This window comes from Sander vitreus, chromosome 6 (genome assembly GCF_031162955.1).
Source record: "Sander vitreus isolate 19-12246 chromosome 6, sanVit1, whole genome shotgun sequence".
Lineage (NCBI taxonomy): Eukaryota > Metazoa > Chordata > Actinopteri > Perciformes > Percidae > Sander > Sander vitreus.
In genome coordinates, this window is record NC_135860.1 from 24,787,791 (window position 1) to 24,814,911 (window position 27,121).

General features: G+C 42.1%; 1 protein-coding gene across 1 annotated transcript; it reads left to right on the plus strand.

Annotated features, from left to right (window-relative positions):
- The first annotated feature begins 1,935 nt into the window (after positions 1 to 1,935).
- sall3a (spalt-like transcription factor 3a) lies at positions 1,936 to 16,982 on the plus strand. Its single transcript, XM_078253553.1, has 4 exons — positions 1,936 to 2,185; positions 10,972 to 14,127; positions 14,512 to 14,849; positions 15,336 to 16,982. Exons 1-4 carry the CDS (start codon positions 2,104 to 2,106, stop codon positions 15,765 to 15,767), a joined length of 4,008 nt encoding a protein of 1,335 aa, XP_078109679.1. The 5' UTR covers positions 1,936 to 2,103; the 3' UTR covers positions 15,768 to 16,982.
- Positions 16,983 to 27,121: the final 10,139 nt, after the last annotated feature.

Here is a 27,121-nt window from a genome sequence, read left to right on the forward strand (position 1 = left end):
AATGCAAATAGAAATTTGCAAAGTAAAGGGTTGCTGTGTGTATTCAGCACCACAATGAGCTGACATCAGTGTTCACAACATCCTGTCTCCCTTTCAAGTCTTTTTATTTTAAGCATGAAGAAAAGAGAGGAAAAAGCAATCCTACAAAGTATAACAAATGTGAATATGATATTATAGGCCATACAGTCTTACAGAACGCTATGAAATAATCGTGTGTATATATATATATATATATATATATATATATATATATATATATATATATATATATATATATATATATATATATATATATATATATATATAGTGTGATTACTGTCAAATTACTTCTACAAATAATTACTGGCAAATAAACTACATTCCCAGTGATTGCCACCGTGCGTAAAAATGGCCATAAACTAGAAATAAAGTCAACATAGAGGTAGGACACTCGATAAAAAAGCCTACCGTTGAGCCACAAAATCGCCGCTCTCATTAAAAAATCAAATACTCTGTGAGATGAATATGAGGGGCTATCGGTTACAGGCGGCGGCTGGTGAGAGCAGTGGGATATTATATGATGGGAGGTCAAATCTGGGTGTTCACACTGGAGCGTGAGGATGATCCATTGAACAGTAACGTGGTGGTACATCCTAGTGGTGGCTAAAAGCAATGGGCTGAACCTCTGCTTGGGGGTTAACTCTCACACACAGCGCAGTCCCCTACACACACGGAGCCATGCCCAGCACCGAGACACTGAGAGTGCGAGTGCTCTGGCAGAAGAGAACTTCAAAGTTGGCTTCGATATGAGCCCGCGAGCCGACAGAAGGGAAGACACTGAATGATGCTTTAATTTTGGAAAACAAGCGGTGTTTGGCCACCAGATATCCAGAAAAGCCACTTTTGGAGAGCGCACCGAGGCGAAGGCGCAGCCGGGAGCTAATACACAGCGAGAGGAAGAGGAGGACGAGGGCAACTTCATCGCGATCAGAAACGTTGAAGCGACTTCTCTTTTTTTGCGGGACAAATGACTTTCTGATCACATTGACAGTGTCTGAGAGGAGGACTGCTCTTAGACTAATCGTGGCACCGATTTCTCGGAAGACGCGCGTCAAAGTTTGGAGAGCGGAGCTGCGCCATTAGAAAAAAAAAGAACCCTGGTAACAATTTATGGCTATTGTCAAGAACTTTACACGTCCCGTCCTCTTTTCCGGTTTTCGATGTCCGTGTAGAAACCGCAGCTACCTTACCGGAAGCACCATCATCAAGAGAAAACTTTAAAGCCTTGAAACATCTCAGAGACTGTAAACATCGCTTCGTTTCAGTCCAATTCAGAAGGAGGTGCGTGTGCAGCCTCGGCACACACACACACACACACACACACACACACACACACACACACAAAAGTTACTGAGAGAGAGAAAGTGCGAGAACTGAGCCAAAGCTCTCGAGATAGACTTTATGAGAAGACGCTTTCTGAAGTTGGGAGGTAAAAGTGGGATCGTAAAGGTCAGAGTGATGAAGATGAGAGATACTTGGAGAAGAAACGCGGCGGTGAATCCTCGGCACTTGTGAGTCAGTGCGCCTCGTGAAAGGAAGGGGGGAAAAAGGAGACTGACGTTCCCTGTTGAAGACCCCCCCCCCTACCATGTAAACCGGGCATATCAAGAGCTTTGGTGTGTTGTGTTGTTGGGGGAGAGGCTGGATAGTAAAGAGAAAAGAGACGGATAAAGTCTGAGAGTGAAGCGGCTAATTGCTTAGTCCGTCCCTCATTACCATATCCAATGCGCGTCCGCTGGACTCCAGCCAACCCTCCCCACCTTCACACGGTGCCATTAATCGCGAGGCATTATTCACTATCGTAATTATTATACCGACATGCGCAATCCAACGCACAGCAACAGCAGCGGCGGCAGCAGCAGCAGCAACACCGGCTAATTTCAGATTTTTTCCCCCCCCCGACCCCCCCCCCTCTCTCCGCTATACCAGACTATTTGCGAACTTTTTGTGTGTGTGTTGATTCATTCGCTCTCCGCTGATGTATCTGCAAAACGCAGAGGCATCACGGAGCGCAAAAACAGCAGCAGCAGCAGCAGCAGCATCGCCAGCACCGACGCCAGCAGCATGTCCCGACGCAAGCAAGCCAAGCCGCAGCACCTCAAGTCGGACGACGAGCCCGCAATAGCCGGGGTGATTTCCGAGCACGGTGAGTGGATTTGATCCGCTGCGGTCTCTTCTTCCAAACAGACAACTTCCCACCTCCCCCCCCCCCCCCTCCCCTTCTCACAGCTCTGCTTTACACTCATGTTGTTTCTCCACTTCACTCTCTCTTTTTAGCAGCTTTTTAAACTCCTTTCTGTAAGTTCTACCTGACTTGAAAACTCGTTTGGGTTTATTTGGATTTTTTTTTTTTTTTCAAACACAGATGGAATAATTTGTAATAAATCCATCCCAGTTGAAGTCAGAAGTCTCTCCTAAATCGACAGGGAAGTGTGCGATTCTCGATTATGAAGTTGTGTGTTTGTTTTATGCCCAAACATCAGTGTAACCTGCACCTCGCCCAGGCTGCATCACACCATCGGCTGCTGACTTTTAACACGAATGTAACTAATGCATATATTCATTTGCAACACTTCACAGCATTTATACATGATGTGCTGGAGGCCTTTTTTCAGAGACCTGTTTCAAAATAGAGTTGGTTTAATACTCAGCTAGATGTCAAATAACGGGGCTGTTTTCTTTAAAATATGTCTTTGGAATCTTAAACAGTTGACTTTGGATGTGCATGCGCGCGCACTAATACACACGCACAAACGCACACACACAAATGTTTACATTCTCTCTTACAGCTCTACAATTCTTAACTCCGCGAATATAGAAGTAAATCATGCAACAAGGTATATTTTGCATTATAAAAAAAATGTAACCTGTTAAATTATTATTATTATTAATATTATTATTATTATTATTATTATTATTATTATTAATTTTTATTTTTTTGTATTAGTGCCTTTGGTCCCTCAGCGCAAGTCTGGCTCTCCGAGGAGCAAAATGCGGATTCAGTTGCAGGTCGAAGCCTTGTTTTGTTATGGAAATGTTTTTGTTTACCCCCCTCACATAAATTTCGCACACTTGATTTGTTCCCTTTTGCTCACAATGTCGACAAGATCGCTTGACAGGGCTCGTCCTCGCCATGTGGGGGGGGAAAAAAGCCTCATTCATCTTGTGTTCTGTACTCAGCCTTTTGCGCAATAAAACGACCATTATGAAGCTAAAGTCACATCTTCAGCAAGGCGCAATGCTGCAGGATTATAGGAACAACACGAGGAATAGAATTGTAACTGCATGGTGCAAAAAAAAAGATTGTTTTTCAATTTAAAATGATTTAAAATGACAGTATTTTTAATTGCTGTATTTTATAAAAGCAATACATGTAGAAGAAAAATCGGATTTATCTTACTCCTCCTAAGATCAATTAATTTCATCATTTCATATAACTTGAATCAAAACCAATAACAATGCAGTCTTTTTTATTTCACTATTAAGATCATAATTTTTCTGGGTGTTTACTGTGAAGTATATTATTTTTGGTATCCATAAAGCTGGGTGCTCCCAACAAATCTCTGCTATTATTTATACCTCGTAGGCTCATGTTGGCCAACACACACACACACACCCAGTCACACTCTCACACACACACACACACACACACACACACACACACACACACACGCACACACACACACACACACGCACACACACACACACACACACACACACACACACACACACACACACACACACACACACACACACACACACACACATACACACACACACACACACTTTGCAGGGCTTCCTTACAATAGAAATGCGTGATGTAATCTCTGGGGAGCAGTTCTCTTTGCATGGGGAAATGTTGGTGCGAGGGCCGGGGAATCACACTGATGACTCTTGGCTCTTTTGTTCCAAATTACTCTGTGGATTTCGGTCATTGCAGGGCGCTTTGTGTCCGTTTTAATGTTGAGATAACCTTTCATAGATTTTGGTACGATACGAAACGTCCATCAGGTTGCCTTCCTGTAGGATCATGGAATGAAAAGGGAGCTTCCTTTTTCCCTTTTCCTGTCGTGAAATTGGGATGATTTACATGCAGGTAGAATTTAACATAAAAATCATTATTACAATTTGTGACACAGAAAACCGTCTAAAGACGGATCAGGAATAAGAAACACATCCATACACTGTTCTCATTTTTAAAACACACCTTCCTACATGGATGTGTGGCTTTAAAATCAAAATGCACACGGTGTTGTGGGTAATCTATAGCATATACGCCATTGTGCTTAAGACTGGAAGCGGTCCGTGGAATGTTCTTGTCCTTATTGGAGCACTATACTGGCTCGCTTGTTTTCAGGACAGACATTGCAGTGAAACAATGCCAAGCCTTTGGCAGAGCACAGTGAAGCCCATACACACTTAAATAAACCTAATAGTACCATGTCTCATCCAAAGCTTCCTTATAGACAAGCTACAAATGTCAGTCTGCCGGTGTATCATTGCAGCGTGATCGGATTCTCCACTGCCTATCGCCGTGGTGCAGCTCCTGACGACACTATTGATCGCCGGCCTTGACAAATCATTGCATATAATGTCGAAGGAATTCCAAAGTTCCAACCGTCACTCGCTGCTTGATTTAGACTTAAAATCCATAGATGTTGGGCTGGTGGTAAAGAGAAAAGTCGAGCATCCGAGTGGTGTTCAAATTGGGCTCAAGGACACACACTCTCTCCGCGGCACATTTCATGAAAATGGCCATCGCACAAGAAATTAACTGCAAGATCAGGAAGCTCGGGTATGAACTTCTCTTTGTCTGTTATTCCTTTTTCCAAATCTTCAATTTGGTCTGACCTTTTTGTGTGAGTTTCTCTTACTCTGGTGTCCGCTGTAGCTCAGTGAGACTCTTTAATGTGCTGCATCCCTGAAAAGATAAAAAACTAAAATCAAGTGCCAACAAGCCCTTGTCTGGCATATCATCTCCCCCTCAGGACTTCCGGACACTTGCCCCCTGGGGGCGTGTGTGTGTGTGTTAGGGTGGTGAGAGCAGGCGGGGGTCTGCTTAGGAGTGCTTTTATAAAGCTTGCTGACTTAACCTTTGTCTAGCCCCGACCAGCCAGGTCCTGCCGCTTGATGTCAAGCTCCTTGTACAATTAGAGCATGTGTGCCGCTGGCCTTGGCAGCACAGCTTTCTCGTGTCCTAGGAAGTGTGAACAACGGCGGGCTTTTCATCTGGCCACCGCCTCCTCAGCATCCAGAGTCTTTGAAGGTGTGCACGTGGAATGTGTGGGAGGGCGGTGGCGTGCATATCGCATACGAGCACACTTGTGCTTACTACTACTTAGAGGAATTGCCAAAGGTAAATTTCTCCACCTATGGACGAAGACGTACACAATCAATTTCAACCAAGAAAGGTACATTTTCACAAATATTATTAGTTGTAAAAATGATGTTTTCTACATCTTAAGAGACTCCTCAGGAAAGACACGTTGGTCTTGCATTCACTGAACAGGTGGACTGCCACAAATGTGGTTTCAGTTTTCACTTTTGATGCTTTCTTCACAGAAATATTCACATTTACTGTCAAATTCTTTATTTAATTCTCAAACATAGTCACACTGTTTAAGTAGAAGGTTTTCCTTTTTTTCTACAACAAACAGTTTGAGGCAGGAATGTACGTAGTTATGAGGTGCAAAAAATATATATAATGCAGTGAGGAAATCCCCACTGACAGTGACAACATGGTTCCCCTGCATTGGGGCTTTGTTTGGCTTTTGTTTTAATCCCCTCTCACCATTGGGTGCCGGCCTCTGGACCACCCACATAGTTGTGCCAAAGATGTCTTCAAGAAGGCACTCAAATATGGCTGCGTCCTAATTACTTCTCAGCACTGAAAACACACACAAGCAAGCAATATCCTGATTGAGAGGAAGAACTTGACAGGACTCCTTAACGTTAGACTTAACAGCAGATTTGGGGCGGATTTAAGAGCAAGCTAACAATCCATCAAGTGAAGAGGTACATTTGGTCATTAGTGTTTTTACTTAAGATAAGTTTTTTTTCTGCTTGTTTCGGTTCATTTTCATCACTGATTTGTTCAGAAAGTAAAGTCATGGACGAACACTTTGATAGCTGAGACGTTGCAGTTATTTTTTACTTTAAAATTCAAATCTAAGCATCTAAATTTAGCTGAAGCAAAGATCACCATGTAGCAAATATGTCTTAGGCCTGCTGAGGATGAGCGTCCATTAGATCCTATAAAGCCTCTTCCTAAATCCACACGCGTACACAGAGAGCCATCTTGACGGGTGACACAGTCATCGGGACAGAGTGCCGTCATTGAATACTGTATTGCAAATGCTTACACAAACAAATCGTTAATGTTTTGGCTGCTCCACATCTGCAGGCGATGACAAAGGCCTCTCTGTTAGTGCAGATATGACTGTACCACTCTGCAGTAGGGCTGACCAGGCCGATGACACACACACACACACACGCACACACACACGCACACGCACAAGCACACACACAGAGCTGTGCTGAGGACGCTCGAGCCTCTGCAGGTCTGAGAATGCATGGGATCATTCGAGGAGATGTTTTATGTTTGTATGGCCACAGACACATTAGTGTCCAGGAATTTGTGCAGGAAAATATCTTTTTTTGACGGATCTGTTAGTTTAAAAAAGGCACACATGCATTGAAATTAGTGGAACTAATGCAATGCTTAAACAGTGTGACAAACAGAGTCAGTATTTTTTTTTAAAGGGAATTGAAACTTCACACAAGTGCACAATCAATGTAAATCAGCATGATTGATGGTCTGAATGATCCTGTGCTGAGAGATAAATTACCAGATTAAAATGCAGCAACGGGCACACAATACATCAGTCAAAATAGCTGTCTGTCAAATCAACTTCAATAATAAAAAACAAACATTACTTAAATAATTCATGTCTTAGAGAATAGAGTGGTCAAAGAATTCCAGCATCGTTGAACCCAGCAGGCCTCTTTATTATGCCCTCCCCTCCCCAACATGGGCAGGACCTACAGTGATGTATCTCTCTTTAAGGTTCCTAAGCTATCCCCAGATGCTTGAAAAGAATGCATTTTAAAGGGCCAGAAGGAGGGGCGGTTCTAGGAAGACTGTAAGTGCAGGAGATTACTCTTCTTACGGTCAGTAATAATGTAAATGAAATTAAAAATCTTACAGTTTGACGAAGAAGTTTTAGGATGAAAATGGTTAAAATGTAGGATACAATACACTTTAAATGACTTTTTTTTTTTTTAAATAAGACATCAATGACTTAACATAAAATAAGAGTGTGTGTGTGTGTGTGTGTGTGTGTGTGTGTGTGTGTGTGCATGCACACTCATTAAGTGAATCTGGAAATTGTTAAGAATGGGAATGAGAATTTGTAATTGCTCAATGCTTCGCTCAATGCTCGGCTCTGTGGCTTTCACAGAATCAGGGGAAAGCATGAATAGCTCATCTGATATAATATGTCTGATTAGCGGTTTCAGTTAGCATGCCAAAGATTGCTGAACAAGATAGCGAAGATAGAGATTCAATGTCTACAATCGCTCTATTGACTGGGTTCAGCTTAATATTTGCATCTGAGTAAATGAAGACTCTTAAAGGAATGAAAAACGGATTGGATTTTTTGTCATCCTTTCCTTTCTCATGCTATAGGAAAATCAATACCCCCCACAACACACACACACACACACATACACACACGCGCTTTTTTACTGTCTTGCAAACGTGTAAGAAAACACAAAATGTCGCCTTTACACAGCTGCGCAACACAATGGCACCCCACTGTTTCAGGAGTGAATGGTGATTGTGAATGCAAATGGTATTATTTTGAGCTCATTGGCATGTACAGTGTTATAATATTTCCAACAAAAGCATACAGAATTATCACTGCAGTGACCTGTATTGTAATATTGAGTAATTGTAGCTATGTTAAACCACAGCAAAATCCCACAACTGAATCACTGAATGGTTTCTTAAATCTTTTTAAAGTGGCAGTGTGCACATTTTTGATTGAGCTATAAAGGGCATAACATTTGTCACAATATTCCTTTGATTGTGCTTACAATGAGTGTTGCACACTGACAAAACTGGAAATGCCAAGAGGGAAGAAAAACAACAGGAATTTCAAAATGGAAAATATAATTCAAAGTCCTAAGTCTTTTATTTTCAAATTAGAAAAGTATAGCCCTTCACAGGGTACATTTGACAATGTAGGCCTGTGCAAGCATGCGTATACGCACTGCAGTTAGTCATTTTCCAGTAACAGCAAAAAGCATGTGTGTGTGTGTGTGTGTGTGTGTGTGTGTATATATGTGATGTTTTTTAGGTGTTTATCTCTATACATATATACAGGTAATTTGTCTAAGCTCTTTGTCTTTCTACATATGTCAGTGAAGAAACGTGTCATTGTGTGTGTGTGTGTGTGTGTGTGTGTGTGTGTGTGTGTGTGTGTGTGTGTGTGTCAGGTCAGAGGCATACAAAGGCCCCCACTTGTAATTGTATGAATGAATAAAAGAGATTGACAGTAATACCATTCTAATAACTAATCAGCCCAACACAATGACTACTCATTTGTGTTGACCTTTCAACCCTCAATTATGGAAATGAGTTCTGCTGTCCGCTGCTGGGCTAAGGAGATTTTTATCCTGCTGACATGTGTCCCTGACATTTTCAGTTTCCAGACTAGCTTCTTCTCACTTGTGGTAAATAATAATAGCAATTCTGAAAAATATTTTTTTCTATTTCAATAGAATTTCTATCCAAAATGTGCTGACTTGTGACTGGGAAATCAAGGAGGGAAGTGACATTGATATTGCAAAGTAGAAATAATGTACAACCCAAAATAAAAGTGTGGAGCATTTTAAATTTTATTTTCCTTCAGTTGCTTAATCAGTTTTTATTTTTTTATTTTTTTTATAAATTAACCTGGCACCCATGATTAAGTAAAATATTATCTTGTTTTGTCAGCTCTGGCTCCAGTGAGGATAAGAACACCGAGCCTGTCCAAAGCCTTTCTTTTGATAATTAATTACATTACAGACACCAGACCTTGAAAGCTCACGCCCCCTTTGGCCAGAAATTACAGGAGGAGTGATGAATTTCTTTACTAATGAGTCACTGTAATTGGCACAAATGCTTCATGTCTGCCTCACCATGGCTCGCTCTATTCTAACCTCTGAAATGAGCGTGAGCACTGAATGGATCTCATGATTACGCACTTGCAAAGACCTTTGGTGTTGAGTAAACGTGCAGTCTGTAATGTGCAGTATTTTCTGGCAGTTTTTTTAAGGTAAGGTCATTCTCGACATGTCTTTTTATCGCTTACATTTATAGCTCAGGCCTGTTGGCTTATTGGGGGAGTTGCACTCCTATGATTAGTGGAAGCAAATCTGTGTGTGTGTGTGTGTGTGTGTGTGTGCGTGCGTGCGTGCATGCATTAATTATTAAGTCACCTAAGAACTATCAACTCCACCTTGTTTTAAAGCAGTTTTTTTAGCGACCATCTTTTTGTGTAATACATCACTTTTATTTGCAATAATGTCTATGAAATTGTCCTAATATTTTTTTATAGTGTAAAGTGTATAAACAGTAGTTTAATTTGTAGAAAAACACTTACATTACCAGATCTATGCTGGGTCCTTGAGAATAAACCGAACAGGAGAGTGTGAGTTAAAGTATGTACAGAGTGCTGTGACAGTGATTGAGCACACTTCCCACTCCTTATGAAAGGGAAATGTGTATTCGGCCACGAAAAACACACACACACACACACACACACACACACACACACACACACACACACACACAAATATAGAATTTAACTATGTTTGAACACAAAAAAAATAAATATACAAGGGAGGCCATTTTTACATGGTTTTGATCAGGTGTGAATTGGGTCCTTTCTCGGAGCTTGCGTCGGCTTGTTTGACTCTTGATGGTTGCATGTGGAAGAGGAAGTGGCTTCCTACAACTGTGATTAAACATGTGTAACTAATCAGAGACTTTGCTGCCATGGTACTAGCATGTAATTTGTTGAGTCTTATTTCAGAGAGCATGGGAGAAGGAGGGAGGGAGAGAGAGAGAGAGAGAGAGAGAGAGAGAGAGAGAGAGAGAGAGAGATAGAGAGAGACAGAGAGAGGGAGATAAAGTAACATTGGGTATTTCTTAACTGAAAGTTAATGTTTTGTATTTCAAAACATTTCAAAAGTCATTTAAAAGTTTGCATAATTTTGAATTATAGTGAATTGTTCAGGAAATGTATAAGTGCTATAGATTCAGCAGATCTTTGCTTTTGATTCTGACAACACAATTTTCCTGACGTCACAACAAGAGAGTATTCCAGTATAGAGTCCCTTGCTGAGATGCAGGGCTAAAGTATTACCTTTGCAATGCTAAATGAAAAGGCCTAGCCATTTGTAATTCAGGTGGAAATGGCTGGGCTTGATAGCAGAGGGGAATCCTAATGGGGCCATCAAAGTCCTAGTTTGTACCCAACAGATGAGGCAGCTGTGAATTGTATGAAATATTGGAAATCAATAGGTTCTATGGAATTTCATTAAGCGGCAGTATCCACAATTGATAGGCCCTCATAATTTGATGGATTGCACAAAGAAAATTATTAGCTGGCTCTATGGAGAGGGTGTGAATGCACAAACCAGGGTCTTGAGAATTGGTGAACTAGGGCAATTTGTTCAGAGTAAAAAAATAAAAAGAATATTGATTTTGGTTATGTTAAAAGAGAGGGAAAAAAAATCTGAGGTTAAATCTTTGCAGCACGGCACTGCAAAATATGTGTGGATTCTTCTATTGATTATTTATTCATTAATTCTTCTTTTTTTTGCTCCCTATTTTCCTATCCCCCTCCACTCCCCTGACCCCCTCCTTACCCCTCCCTTCAGCCCGAGGTGAGGTGCTGGATGATGCCGACAGCGGGAATGAGAGCCGCAGCGGCAGTGAGGAGACGCATGTATGTGAGAAGTGTTGCGCTGAGTTCTTCAAGTGGTCAGACTTCTGTGAACATTCAAAGAGTTGCACCAAAAACCCCCTCGTGCTCATCGTGAATGACAATGAGGACACACCTAACCCCTCCCAAGAGTACCCTTCCGAGCTCTCCCCTGTACCCAGCTGCTCTAGCGAGCAGGCTGACAGCGAGGACCCCAGGGAGAGCAACCACAGTCCTGCTGGTGAGGTGGATGACATCCCAGAGACAGCAACCTTAAATGGGGTCAATCTCCTAGAAAAGGAGGACGAGCAGATGGAGCTAGAGCTTTCACCGGAAAAAAATATGGATCCTGAAGACACAGATGTGACATCCCCTGAGCCAGACGGCTCCCTACCTCAGCTCAATGATGTCGTCCCCTCAACTCTTACAAGCTACGCCATGCCAAGCACCAATGTTACCTTGGAGACCCTGCATGGCACCCGTGTTGCAGTTGCCCAGTTTTCACAAAGTGTAAGGGCAGCAGTGGGCAGTGGGGTTTCCACCATGGCTATTCCCATGATCCTGGACCAGCTGATGGCCCTCCAGCAGCAACAGATCCACCAGCTGCAGCTGATAGAACAAATACGCAGTCAGGTGGCTCTGATGAACAGACAGTCTGCCTCACAGCCTGCTCTAAACCACCATCAGAGCAATGCTGCTGTAAACCAGGGGCCTGTATCTTCCTGTGCTCCTCCTGTCGCAAGTCAGCTTCAACTACACAACTTTATCTCTCCCCCTGTCCATCAGCTGCCTGTTAGGTTGCCGGCCACTCTCAGTGGTCAAGGTCCTTCACCCCTGACCTCAGGGATAGAAGGACATCTCTCTCAAACACCACAAATTAGCAGTCAGCAGTCTAACTCTACGATACCCATCACATGCTCAAATAACTCGGTGTTTTCCTCACCCAGTGGTACTGGATTGTCATCTCTACTTCCCTCCTGCTCATCCTCAGTCACAAACAACATAAGCACTAGTAGTAGTGCAACAGGAGGTGGTGGCATCAGCAGCAGCTCAGCTCTTCCCAGGAACTCCAACACCCCTCCCTCACTCAGCCACAGCAGCCTCCTGAGCTCTGCCTCCAGTCTACCGCTGATACCTCACAGCTCATCCAGCAGCGTTATCTTCCCTAACCCGTTGGCCAGCATAGCAGCCACAGCCAATGCGCTCGACCCCCTCTCTGCTCTGATGAAGCACCGTAAGGGGAAGCCCCCAAATGTGTCTGTGTTTGACACTAAGTCTAGCTCTGAGGACCCCTTCTTCAAGCATAAGTGTCGGTTCTGTGCCAAGGTGTTTGGCAGTGACAGCGCCCTACAGATCCACCTGCGTTCACACACTGGAGAGAGGCCCTTCAAATGCAACATATGTGGCAACCGTTTCTCCACCAAGGGAAATCTGAAGGTCCACTTCCAGAGGCACAAAGAAAAATACCCACATATTCAGATGAACCCCTACCCTGTGCCAGAGTACCTGGACAATGTGCCCACAAGCTCAGGCATCCCATATGGAATGTCTTTGCCCCCAGAAAAACCTGTAACCACATGGCTAGACAGCAAACCTGTCCTCCCCACGGTTCCAACCTCAGTCGGGCTCCAGCTGCCTCCCACGTTGCCGAGTATGATGGGAGGTTTTGGCGAGTCTCCAAGCCTTACACCGCTCAACAGGTCCCCTCAGAGGCCATCGCCACCATTAAGCGAGTGTGCATCTTTGTCCCCAAATATCATTATTGACTCTGGCTTGACCACTACATCACCCTCCCCAAAACCCATTCTAGGGGTTGATGCACCTCCTCTTTTAAAACCTGAAGGTGTTCTCCTTCCCCCAAGCTGTTCTACTAGGCCAGGAGAGAACACCACCACCACAACTACACTAACTCAAGTTGTCCTTTCATCTGCCGTCACTTCCACCACATTGTCCAGCAGTGGCCAGGTCACTGAACCCCTCACTAGCCCAGACCTCGTTTCTAACCCTGTCTCCCATCCTGTCCTTCCCATGCTCTCAGAGCAGTTTAAGGCCAAGTTTCCTTTTGGAGGCCTCCTAGACTCTATGCAAACCTCAGAGACATCAAAGTTGCAGCAGCTTGTTGAAAACATTGACAAGAAGATGACTGACCCAAACCAGTGTGTCATCTGTCATCGCGTTCTGAGCTGCCAGAGTGCTCTCAAGATGCACTACCGTATCCACACTGGCGAGAGGCCTTTCAAATGCAAAGTATGTGGGCGGGCATTTACCACCAAGGGAAACCTGAAAACACACTTTGGTGTCCATAGATCCAAACCACCACTTCGGGTCCAGCACTCCTGCCCTATATGTCAGAAGAAGTTCACCAATGCCGTTGTGCTGCAGCAACACATTCGTATGCACATGGGAGGGCAGATCCCCAACACCCTCGTCCCTGAAAGCCTGCAGGAGATGGACACTGACCTCTCCTTTGACGAGAAGAGCTTAGATGCGATGAGTAATGAGTATGATGATGACCTTCTGGATGAAATGGAGCAAGCTATGGAAGATGAAGCTGACTTAAAAGAGGGAGAAGTAGACCCATGTAAACCTTATTCACCTGGGAGCTCCCCACCAACTTCCATCATCTCCAGCATCGCTGCGATGGAGAACCAGATGAAGATGATCGACTCCACTGCCAACATGAACCGTTCATTTGGTCTCAAGCCTACGCAGAACGGCATCAGCTTTGGAGGAGAGACTGATTGCTTTGCCACTGATTCCATGTCTGCAGTGGGGGATGCTGAACGTCAAAGCTTGGGGAGCCCTGCTTTGTCTGAGTCCTCTGGCTCTATGCAGCACTTGTCCCCAGCTCACAGCCATTCTGAGAGCCAGCAATCCAAGTCCCCAGCTACATTCAACATTAATAACAACAGCAGTGCCATGCTAGTAGACGAGATCCAGGAAAACAATACATCTGGCTTGGCAACTGTGAAGTCGGAAAAATCAGAGACCCCATCGCCGCTTTCTGCAACTGAAGGCACCGGGGCCCTTGACCTGACTGCCACTCAACCTGGCAGGCAGTATATCAAGGAGGAGAGCCACTTCAGCATGCTGTTTCTAAATAGAGACCGAGGTGTGTATGTGCACAATCAACACCATTCTTTGTAATAATATAAAGTAAATTAAATATCTATACAGATTTAATGTGCAATTTTTACTGAAAATAATGTACTCATAATGACATTATCTGCTCAACACAATGTGATATGATATATTGATAGCAAGAGAAGGAACAAAGAGTTGAAAATAGAATTTACACATTTTACAAATCAATAAATAAACAAAGTATTATTAGCCTAATTAATGTACTAGGGTTTCAGCAGGGACGTGTCATTTGAATGTTTTCAAAATTCAAGAAGCTACCTTGCAGCCATATGGGTCTCCTAATTTGCTTAGTTACCCTATGACGTTTTAATGATTCAGCATTCTAATATTCATTCAAACTCTTCTTTTTCAGGGCTGAGCACTCCTAATTTGGCCAGCACTGCATCAAACATGATCAAAATGGAAATGAATGGACACGGCAAGTCAGTGTCTTTGAGCGACAACTCTCACCTGCCGATGGGCATCCAGGTTCCTGCTGCAGCACCCCAGAGCACCATGAGCCCCAGCATCAACCCCATGTTGGCTCCCCCGCCTCCACGACGCACTCCTAAGCAGCACAACTGCCACTCGTGTGGGAAGAATTTTTCCTCTGCTAGTGCTCTGCAAATCCACGAGCGCACACACACTGGGGAAAAACCTTTTGCCTGCTCTATTTGTGGAAGGGCTTTCACCACAAAGGGCAATCTGAAGGTATGAGCCAGTTTAATACAGCATCAATTAGAATTTTACATAAATGGGGGCATTGTGGTTGCAGAGAAGCATGCCATGTAAAACTCTGGGATCCATTCTGGCTAAAGGCCTTTGGAGTACTGTATGTCCAACCCCTCATCTCTCCTGGTTCTGATCTCCAGGTTGACATGTATCTGCTGCCTAACTGGCTTTGTGATATATGTGCATTTTATATAAATTTACAATAATTTCCAAATGCGCTCCTATTTTAAAATTGTATGTACCACAAAATATAAAAAAAAACAGTATGGTTGTTATTTTTTACATTGAATTTTGGCCTTCTCCCTTCCTTTCCCATCCATAAAATGTTTGTTTGTATCACGTACTTGCCTTCAATGTTGGATTTGCGACTCGCGATGACTCATTATTATTATTATTATTATTATTATTATTATTATTATTATTATTATTATTATAATATACTCATTATTTTCTTGCTAATTTTAGGTTCACATGGGAACACACATGTGGAACAACGCTCCAGCCCGAAGGGGTCGGCGACTGTCTGTGGAGAATCCCATGGCCCTGCTGGGCGGGGACGCCATGAAGTTCAGCGAGATGTTCCAAAAAGATCTGGCTGCTCGGGCCATGAACGTCGACCCGGGCTTCTGGAACCAGTACGCGGCCGCCATCACCAACGGGCTTGCCATGAAGAACAATGAGATCTCTGTGATCCAAAACGGAGGCATCACCCAGCTGCCCGTCAGCCTCGGCGGTGCAGGAATCACTTCATTGAGAGCCATGCCAGGAGGAATGGAGCGTGTTCACACAGGCAGCAGCCCTCCCATGACGGGTATGGAGAAGGCTGGTCTGGATGTCGGGGCCAGCCGCCCCTTCTCCAGATTTATGGAGGAGAACAAAGAGATTGGGATCAATTAAAAATACTTTTCTGTATTATTCCAAGGTAGGCGTTTGGCAAAGACTAACAAAAAGGAAAGAAACTGCTGATCCAGTCTGAACTCATGCGTACTATATTATGTACAGATTAAATATTTTTTGTTTGGTTTTGGAAATATAGTATTTAGTATTGATTAGAGGTCTTTGCCTTTCACCCATTCCCTCCTCACTTGATATTTCGCCTATACGAAGAATACTTTGTCTCTTGTTTGAGAATATGTCGTCTTGCAAGATTTGCATGGTACTTATTGGTTTTTATCAGTATGTTTGACTGCTTTTATGAATTCCTTTGAAAACCAGGATCCTGCCTCATTCATGATGGGCAAGCATCTTATCTGGACAGGACTAAAACAGAAAAGTTTATGGACAGTCCGGCCTTTGTCTGGCGACCTTGTTCATGATTGCTCTTTTAAATATAAAAGGGCAGTGAATAAGACTGAAGAAAAGACTGAAGTATAGTGTTTCTGTGCTCGCCTGATTTCTCTTCTTTTTCTCATGAACTAGAAAACTTGAAAAAAATAATGTTTGAACTATTTCAATCTTTACATTTAGTCTCCCAGCATTGTCTTATAATATTGTCCTGTGTCTTTAGTATTTATGATATTGACAAAAAAGCGGGTATACAAAAATATATTTAATGGCCCAAGCATTTTATTGATCCATTTCTTTTCTAAACTGCAGGCTTCACTGGTGAATATCTCTTTCAATAAAGACATTATGTCGTTTGAGTTTAACAACAGAGAAAATGGTAGGTTTTATTTGGATATCTGTTGAGACTATGTGTATCTCGTTACATGGTAAAGAGGCTAGAGATATCCGAAGCTGCTACGACCACAACCCTGCTTTTAACCTTTGTAAAAAGACAAAAGAAGTGATCCTTTTGAAGAAATATCTATGTATATAAATACAGACAAATCTAAAACAGGTATGCATATTTTGTATCACATAAAAATAGACATCATGAGTTGAGAGTATTTGTCATGTTTGTGAATGCACTTTTTAAAAACAAGACGTTTTGTCTGTGAGTTACCGTTAACCTTTTGACATGAGCTATCTATCACGTGCTGTTTTCATTGTTTTCAGCGTACCACTCCTACAATTTGCAGAGTCGGTTCTCTGTTATTGCATCTGTGCTACTCTTCAGAGTGCAAACTCATCACTCAATCAAAACCTTCTTAAATAAAAAAAAAGAGAACAGGTGTGTGTCTGACTGGTTTCCTTATCTGCATCATGTCTTCCCTTTCTCTGTCACCCTTTTATTTCTATTAATTAAAACTGAAATACCAGATACATATGATCAAATCAATGACAATGTGTCGTAATTATCGTTCTTTTTATTTAAATGTCTTTAAATCCTTTTTTACATTAATGCATAATACTTTTTCAATATTGTGGAGCTGAAAAGATAACGGCAGAAGAAAAGGTCCATACAGGATGTATTTTATTGTAGTGTGGGCCTAATTGACAACCAGAGAGTCTTAACTGACTTCGGTACAAAAAAAAAAGAACATTATAAAAAAGTATTATGTACATTATTTTGAAATCAGTCCTATTTACATAAATGAATGCAGACAACAACTTTCGTAGTTGACATTTCACTAGTAATACAATGGATTAATCATTAGACATTTGCAGTTGACTTTAAAAATCAACTTGCTTTGCTTCCTAGATGCTCCAAAATAATGGCCTATTTATTTTCAGAAAATAATATGCCTTCTCTTTTGCAACACATTGCTTTTTCCCAGATATTCTATAATGGCTTGGGAAAAATTCCATTTAAAATACTCATCAAAAATCATTTCATTTTCTACCTTTGTTAAATCTATTTTATTGTTGTTTTCTTTTATTTGCAAAAAAAGATTTTTGTATTTACCTTGTATTATTTCTGTGTGTGTGTGTGTGTGTGTGTGTGTCTTCTGTACAGATCAGTCTATGCATCAGTAAAAAAACACACAATTGCAGCTGATCCTCATTCTTGTCTTACATCCTCTACATGTAATTAAACATATCAGAACCATACCAATATATTCATCAGTCACAAAAAAAGTACTGCAAGATTTCAAACAATACGTGATGAATGTACAAAATACTGCATTATGAAAACGAATTTCCTGAAATACAGTGATGAGCTTAATCCAGGTAAAAGCTAGCATCCTTAATGAACTGTGTTTAATAAATCTATAGCAATCATAAAAAACTACTTATATTTTGTTTATTTGATGTGAAGAGAATCATAATGTCGATCATAACTTATCATATCATAATACCACAAATACAAATTACTGACTATACAGCATGAATTAGTGTTCAACTGAGCTCATGTAATATCCCTGTTGAACCAACACCATAATAACCCGGCATGGCTGTTGTGTAATAGAATAGTAGATTAAGAACTCACATGTTAGTGTGTGAGACAATCTGTGTTTGTCCAGCAGTGTGCCAAGGCATTTCCCTTCATAACTAAGATGCCTTCCTGTAAAGCAGTGGCAACGTTGACGTGTGAGACAGTGCTGTGTCTGGCTAGTGGCGTATGCTGTGTGGGTGTCAGTGAAATCTTCGTGTGTGTGTGTGTGTGTGTGTGTGTGTGTGATGGTGGCCTCCTCCCTTCTTCAGCCCTCCCGGTGCAGTGTGCTTGACACATGGTCCACATGTGTGCGGAAACACACACATTCTCACACTCCCACACAAATACCCATGTTCTCACTTTCTTGAACGTAAAATAAAAGACAACACAGAATTGCACCAAATATTCGTAGAGATGGGGAAAATAAATACCCCTGCTGGGAACAGGCTGCAGCCACAGCAGGTGCATGATGAAAGTTAACGCTAACTTTAATCACTGGGAACAAAAGAGTTTTCCAGTGCTTATCTGTTGCAACTGGACTGGCAGATGTGAGTCACTTGACTATAGCCAATTCCTCACTATATAAAGTAAGATTACCATGACTTAAACTCATTTTCATGTCAGTCTGTAGAACACGGCAATAAATCATTCCTGAAGGCAAAAATGAAAATAGTTAAAGCCACTCCAAATGGACAAATCTAAAAATCTGATTTCAATGTTCCTCAGTAGAGCTGCAAAGATAAATGGATTAGTTTTGCCATTAAATTAATCACCAACTATTTTGACAATCGATGAATCGGTTTGAGTAATTTCTTATGGAAAAAAAGATCTGATTCCAGCTTAAATTTGAATAGTTTCTTCACTCCTCTGTGACAGTAAACGGAATATATTTGACTTGTGGGAAAAAACAGACATATGACATCATCTTAGGCTTTGGAACACACTGATCAACATTTTTAACTAATCGATTAATTGAGAAAATAATCGACATATCAGTCAACAATGAAAATAATCTTAAATTGCAGCCCTATTCCCAGTGTTCACCCATCCCGTCAACCTAAATTAACACCTGCATGGTTTCTACAATGTTTCTAAAGGCCGAGACACACTAAGCCGATAATCAGCCGTCGGTCAGTCTGGCGAGGTCAGTGACTCGAGTCTGTTCGGTGTGTTCCGTGCTGTCGTCCGTCCGAGGGTCCGTCGGCCTTCATTTTGGCCGATTTCACATATATAATCGGCGGGGCGGGCACTGCCGGCAGTCATACTCAAATGACCCATCTGATTGGTAGAGTGCTAACCTGGAAACGAGGAGCGGGATGAGCGTGACTAGAGTCTCTCAAAATCTGACGAAAATCTTTTAAACTGACCTTTGTTGATCTGAAATGAAGACAGATTCAGCAACTGCATGGCCTATTTCTCGCTTAAAATGTTTTCAGAAACACGTTTCGGTGAACTATTTTAGTACAATATGAGATCGTATTCTGAACAAGCCGCCATGACAGTCTGTCTTTGAATTTCCGGAGAAACCAGACCCACGGGACGCGTTCGTCCAATCAGCTGCCGGTTTTCATTTTTGACCGACAATACAGATTAGCGCCGCCTGTCGTTATGGAGACGTATTACGTCTTGTGTTACGAGGCACTTTTTTGGACCAATTCGGGGAGACTGATCAGTCCAACTGCCTTTTCTGCTGAGGGTCGGCCGTCTGGTCCGTGTGTCTGAACCTTAAGGCAGCTGATTTTTTCCGGCTACAGCTATTAGACATGATAATTAGCTGAGCCACTCTGGAAACCTTAAAGCAGCGAAAATTTAATCATATATATTACGACAAAGATGAATTATCAGGGCAACGTTGTACAGCATGACTCCTATTGCAAAGCCAGTAGGCCAACTGGCGCATTATCCACTGCAGCTGAAGCCATGATTGGTCCATCAAAGTCCAGCTTACATCAGCTTTCACCACTGAGCCATACGTCTTCACATACATATTACTTTTCATGTTGATGAAGTTAGGTCTGCCCTCGGGAGCTCTTCGGGCTGATTCGGTAATGCGTGCTGCCGTTTATAAGCCCATTGTTTGACACTGCGCTGTCAGCTGATAGCGCAGGCTTTGTCAGTGGAATTGTCAAGTAATGAAGAAATTTCATACTGACTGTTTTTCTCTATGAAGGCACTTATTTTGCTCATATTTGAGTGGGAACACAATACATTCCACTCATTCTTCGACTCATGTGCTCGCATTTAGCAAATTATTTTGCAGCCAGCCAGTATACATGCATGTAAAGACTGTTGTTTGACACCATAATGGCAATTCTACTCTCAAATGTATAATAGAATCAATTCAATAGGCTGTTCCTGCAGCTTCATAGACATACTCTGTGAAGGAGTTGCTGTTTTACCTCAAGTGATTTCAGTCATGATGCCCTTCCAGCTCAACATTGGGGTTAAATGAGGTTACTATTATGACGCTGCGGTTGATTATTATTTTCCCTCACAAAGCTTCAACATGTTATCCAGATTTACTGTCGTTATGTCATTTTTTTTCTTCCATTAAGCGATACATTACAATGGAACGTCTCACACGTGAAGTGCAATTTCATTTTATTGTTCAAAACTGAATGTTTATGAGCAACCAGGGGAACGCAGACAAGGAATTATTTGAGGTGTGTCCATTTAAGAGGATTTTAACGAGTATAATTTTAGAGTGGGTTACAAGGCTAATTATCTAAAAGTAAACATAACATTTCTTTCCATCTCTCTTGGATATATATATATATATATATTTTCTTTTCTTGAAATGTTGCAGCGTTCCTCTTTGTTCATCACACCGAGCAAATTGCTTTGCCTTTTTTTGTTTTATCTGCACTTCACTCGTGTTTGTGTGCGCTACCTGTTTGAAGTGAATATGTGTGACATTTGGGCATGGCACAGTGTGAACAGACAGGCCATCATTGGGACGGGGCTGTCGGCTGTTTGTTTAATGCCCTGCCTACTGTGAAAGTCTCCCTGAAACAGGCGCAGTAAATATCCCCATTGATCCAGAGGCAGGGGGCCCTACGATGATGCAGTGGCGAAGAGCCACAGGAGTAAATCTAACCGACAGTAATCCAATCCCATTCTCAAGGCTCTGTGATCTGAGATAGGTGCTTTAAATCCAAAAGTGTGCCTTTTTGCACAATTCCTCTGCCTTTGTTGGTGCTGCTCCTCTTCTTTGTTTTTATTTACTTACATGCCTCAGCTCTTGAGTCAATCCATAGCTTGCTGGGGTGCTTCGCTTGCTATCCTTATATTTGTTTAAAATCAAAGTCCCATAATGAGCCTCATGCTTATTCCACACTCAAATTCACTCCCACAGTTGCGTTTGCCTGTCTGAAGCATGTGCATCCACCTGAAGTACAAACTCCAAAGTTAAGAGAGTGTGAAAGGTATGTGTGTGGGTGCTTGTGTGTGTGTGTGTATGTGTGTGTGTGTGTGTGTGTGTGTGTGTGTGTGTGTGTGTGTGTGTGTGTGTGTGAGTGTGATAACACTCCTCAGGTAATCGTGTTGTCTGCAGATGGTAGAGGCATACACTGGAAACTCTGAAACCCCATTAGGCTGGAATTTCCCTTTGATGGCCAAAAGCTGCCTACCTAGCGGTTGACTGGTTGCTTGGCTGCACCGGCAAGTGTTAGTTTTCATGCAGGCTCTCAAGATGACAAAGTTACGCACTCCAGATCCCCTGGAATAGGATTGTGTGCTTTACACATTCAAATTCTTTCCTGTATGGATTGTTGGGAGTTGCTGAAGCGTGGTGCACTATTAGCCCGGTGAGCATTTTAAAACTTTAACAGTTTGGTACAGAGAGGGATCAACTGTTTGGTATTGTTCACCACAGAAGATGCCTGTGGTTACTAGTTCACATCAAGAAATCTTTTTAATGCACTCTACTGCATGCATTCAACAGTAGTCGGTGTTTGTAACCTACGTTTGATGCCACTCACCACAGAGCACTATGAAAGCGACAAAGATTAAGAGAGTAAGGGGAAAACATCACTATTAATTTAAGTCACAAAGCCACAGTTATAATGGGCATTAGTGCTGTGACAGTTTTGACATTCATGTACATTGTGCACATTTCTGTGTGTGTGTGTGTGTGTGTGTGTGTGTGTGTGTAAACGTGTATTTTAGTACAACTTTCAGCTAACTGCTTCATCTCTTCTTTGAGGAATGTGAGCAGAGACTTGACTTTTGCTCACTTCTCATAATACTTTTAAGTTGATACGCCTAGAAGGCCTCTTTACTAACAAAGAGGCACTGTATATCCATCTCTGGAAGTCTAACTGGCTGGTCAGAAGCAGGCTCAAGGACACACTTCTTGCCATGTCACCGAGGTCTAGTTGAGGTGGGGGTGGGTTTGTCTTTTGCAGTTAGGTGCTTGAAGAAAGCGGGAAAAAGAAGCTTGGAGAAAGCGGGGGGGGGTTTGGAAAATCAATGAATGCACGGAACATAGTGTTGGTCCACCTGAAAGGGAACACGTCATCAATTAAATAAACTTGGCGAACAGGGCCAATTCATCAGAGAGCAGCGTGGATCAGCTATTGGGTTCAGCTTTGACGTGACAAATGCCGGACCTCCTCTGTGTGCCCAAGGTTGCCGATCAATAGAGATCATCATTGTGATGTGGCCTTTTATCTCACAACCTGCTCCCTCAAGCTTTATATTATTCTATTCCCAACACAGGGATTGCAAAGGAGGAGAAAGAGGAGGGGTGAGAAGGGCACGAGCCTGATTGTATCTCTTATTCTCAGAACGTATGGGCATCATTTGTTCAGATTGTTTTCATGGTTTTTGATGACCATCCCTGTCCTAAAGCTGGAAAGTTTGACGGTTCTTATTAGGTTTCGTACCTGCCGTGCCGTTGCAGGTTGTTTTATCTTGGGATTATTCCTCGGCAGATGAATATCGCTCTGGATAACATGTTGTTGCTTGGTGAGGAATTGAGTCCTCTCAACATAAGCCTGCTCCCCCTCAGCGGCACTTATTCAAATGTGTCAAATCCGGCAGAGAGGAAAGCCTCCTGGGTTGATTGATCTGCGCCATTATGGAATTCCATGCCAATAAACCGTCATGACTTACTGTAACAGTCCAATGATTAGGCTCCACTTCAGTCACATGACTATGGAGCGCTTCCTCATTATCAGAGGCCATTATGAGAAAATGGAGTTATGCAATGGTAAATATTGACTTAATTCAGCTTTAATTGGCTGCTTTAACTGTGTTACTGGTGTATGGGCCTATAGAGTTGCCAGTAATTGCAGTGTTGTTATGTGCATCATGATCCACCCGTTTGACTTTGTTTCAACCCTTCTTTTTTTTAGACGCACACCAACTTTGACGTAATGTCTCATTTCTGAAATATAGAAAACAGAACATGTTGAAAAAGATTTGATTATGCAATGTGTCTTTGGGCAGACCTGATTGAAGCTGTGTTCACATATCCATGTAGCGATTTGTTCAGAATTTCCAGTAACTTTTCCATATAAGAGAAATGGAAAGTGACTGCAAGGTGCACAACTGAAGGTCCCTCTAACCCCCCCACATCTTAATGTTTTTTTGGCAGTGTGGATCAGGTTCACATTTTGGAAAAGCACCAACTGACGTGAAGTGTTATTTTACGAGCAATTATCTCAGTCCAACCAATCACACTGACAGGTAGACAGGAAGCGACCAAAAAACATGAAGAAAGTGATTATTGTAAGTCTAGTCTTACATTGCCAGACCTGTCTCATAAGCGCTGTGGAGTAAGGTCTGGCTACACCACACATACATTGCAGTATAGGAGGAAAAAAACGCTCTGGGTTGCTTGCATTTCTTTAAACCAATCACAATGGTCTTAGGCGGCGTTAAGCTCCGGACACAGGGACGGTGGCTCTGCAAAATAGTCTCAGGAAGGCTTGTTTTGGTGGAACATTTACACCCCGCAAAATAAAACACTACATAAAATATTAAAGCATAACTCTCGCCAAAATGCAACCAAGGGTCTTTTTGTGAATGTACCCAAGTCAAACGTCCGTTTAAGAGCATAATTAGGACGGAAGGGCCACTTTTTAAGGTTTACCGTGTTTTCATTTTCGGTCAAATGGCCTTTTGAATGGGAGAGCTAGGGGCACTGCTATGATCGCATCAAAATCGTTATTTTTAAAACACTAAGAAGGCTCGACATAACATGAAACTTTGCTCGAAGTATCACAAGGGCTCTACACATGAACTCCAGCATTGAGAACATTGTTTGTGTACACAGAGTTAACTAAAAAGAAAGGTTTTGAACAACTCACTTTCAAAAAGTGTCAATCTCCAAATGCGAATGAATGGACTCCATAGGAGGAAATGTCATTCTTATATGAGGCTCCTTTTTCAACTACAAGGTCAATATTGTTTTTTTCACTAACGACAAAACAACGAATTATTCGTGCATTTATATGGATCTAAGCCTTAGGAGCTTTCCATCTTTACTCTCCTCCCTGTTACGTTGCATTCGGAGATCGAAAGTGAGTTGTTCAAATAGCGATTTTGATGCGATCATACCCCTAGCACTCCCATTCAAAAGGCCATTTGACCGAAAACGAAAATACGGTAAATCTTAAAAAGTGGCGCTTCCGTCCAAATTATGCTTTTAAACGAAAGTTTGAGTTTTGTCTTTAAGACTACTCAACACGCTTTTACATGACAGTACAGTACAGGAACCATTCACACACATTCATACACTGGTGGCCGAGGCTCAGTGTCTTACCCATGGACACTTCAACAGGTCCAGGGATCGAAACACCAACCTTCCTATTGGCAGGTGACCGTCTACCACCTGAGCCACAGCCACCCATAGTAAATGCCGTAAACACATTATTTGTAAATCTTTACAATCATTGGCAGAAAGGACCAAGCAGGCCTGCCTTGTTACACCATCAAATCTTCTTCAAAACTGTGTAGCTTGCTAGATTGAAGTTTGTTGTTTCCTGAAGCGAACAGAGTTTGAGAACGGCAACACATAGAGAAAGGAAGGTGAGGGACATCCAGCGTGTGAGCCACGTGCGAGATGTCAGGCAATTATCCTCTTGTGAATTCAGATTCTGATTCAAATCAGGCAGATTTCGGCTATAAACTATTTGCAGTTTCAGTCTGCTCATTTCCTATGTGTCGTACAGTCTAACTTCAAATCTGTTCAGCTCCTTGCAAGTGCTGAAACTTTACACCTGGGCTGTAGTGTAAAATATGCATGCGGACACTATCAGTTACATGCTTCTAGCCTGCTCCAGCTGGGAGAAATTGAGGATATTACAACTCACTCTGTGTTCCACCAGCCAGCCCCAGTTTCCCAACACTGATTTGAACCAGTCTGCTATCTGCTCTTCATTAGATGAGATGTCAGCTCCGCTACTAGCTGCAGGAACGAATAAAGACAGGGTTTGCAAAACTACTCCAGCAGTAGCACTGTTTCCACTGATATCAAATGCTAACATTTGCAGCTTAACATGCAGCTATTATTTTAACATCTCAATTTAATGCTAAGCTCTGGTTTAAAATTTTAGAGATCCCATCACCACATGTTGCCTGTACAGATGTTCTCTTTACATTTTTTTCACAACTGTGACACAGGTCCCTATATTGACCATTTCATTACAGATGAAAAGAGTAAATAAAGTTTGTTATATAAACCTTACGTAAGTGATCACGATACACTTCTGGTAATACAGTGTTGCATCTGTTTCTTTTTACCCCACTTTAGCAAAATTTCCTCTGGAAAAAAAGTCTATTGGCCCTAGTTATGGCTAATAAAAGCAATAGAGAACTATACAGAAGAATGGATGATGCACAGCACTGAAATCGCACTGGGCCTTGAAATACATTACAGTGTGCATTAAAATATAGGAAGCCCAGCCTCAGCAGATCCCGCATCACCCTCTTGACACACTGTTTTTGATGCAGCCAGATTGTGAAGAGTACTTGCTGATGTATGGAATTTGAAGAGTTCAGAGTTGTCGCTGTCAGTGATTGACATGATGAAAGGATCAATGTAAAAGCCTTCCTGCCAAGCAATAATCCATCCAAACTGATCACGCTTAAAATTGCCTGGGGGTATTGATTACATGTGCAGGCCCAGAAAACACCGTAAGCACTGTGCAATAACAATCAAGTTGGCTAAGGAGGCAGATTTTTACCTCTTTTCCTCTTCGGCATTGCTCGTTCTCTTAATTTCATATGCACTGTGCATTAAAAGATTTTCACTCAAACCACAGGGGTTGGATGGTTATCTTGACCAGTTTGTGAGAGATTGTCTCGGAAATCTTAAGTGTCTCCATGCTAACACTTCAGCATGCAGAATGCCTGAGACAAGCTGATGAAGAATATATGTTGACTATAGCCGTGTTTCCATTCACATATCTTTACAGTATGTGCATGTTGAAGTATCGCATTAGAAAAGCTGTATGGAAACGGTTAAATTCTATAAAACTTACTCAATTTACGCTTGCTTGAGTTAGTTTTTGCCTTTGTCGACAAAGAGTTGATGCGCTAAATGGGATATGGAAACGCCTTTGCAAAAAGGTTTTGATGTAACGAACATTTAACTTATATTAATGATCAGCTGTTTACACTGCCGGCGTCTCTCTGAATATTCCCATAACATGTCTTTGTCTCGAGACAGTATGAACCATGGATAATAGCTGACATGAAAGAAAATAAAAGAAAACGTGTCCAATTAAACAAAATTCCTTAAGAACTATTTCCGTATTTATCTCGTAGATGGGTAAGATGGCCGAGGCAACTGTTGTTGTTTCTTTTAGCAACCACTACTTCTTCTACTCTGTTTAGTGGTGGATTACAGCCATGCATAGCCTACCATATAGAGAGTACCATGCTGTAGCCTAGTTTGTTTGCTCTAAACCAGTTGATGGAAACATGCCTAATTCGCATTTTGTAGTAGCCAAGGAGGACACGGAGGATTAAAAAAAACATGATG

Coding starts and splice junctions, on each gene's coding strand:
- sall3a (XM_078253553.1), top strand. CDS start 2,104: ATGTCCCGACGCAAGCAAGCCAAGCCGCAGCACCTCAAGTCGGACGAC. Junction 2,186..10,971: donor CGGGGTGATTTCCGAGCACG/GTGAGTGGATTT, acceptor CCCTCCCTTCAG/CCCGAGGTGAGGTGCTGGAT. Junction 14,850..15,335: donor CCACAAAGGGCAATCTGAAG/GTATGAGCCAGT, acceptor TGCTAATTTTAG/GTTCACATGGGAACACACAT.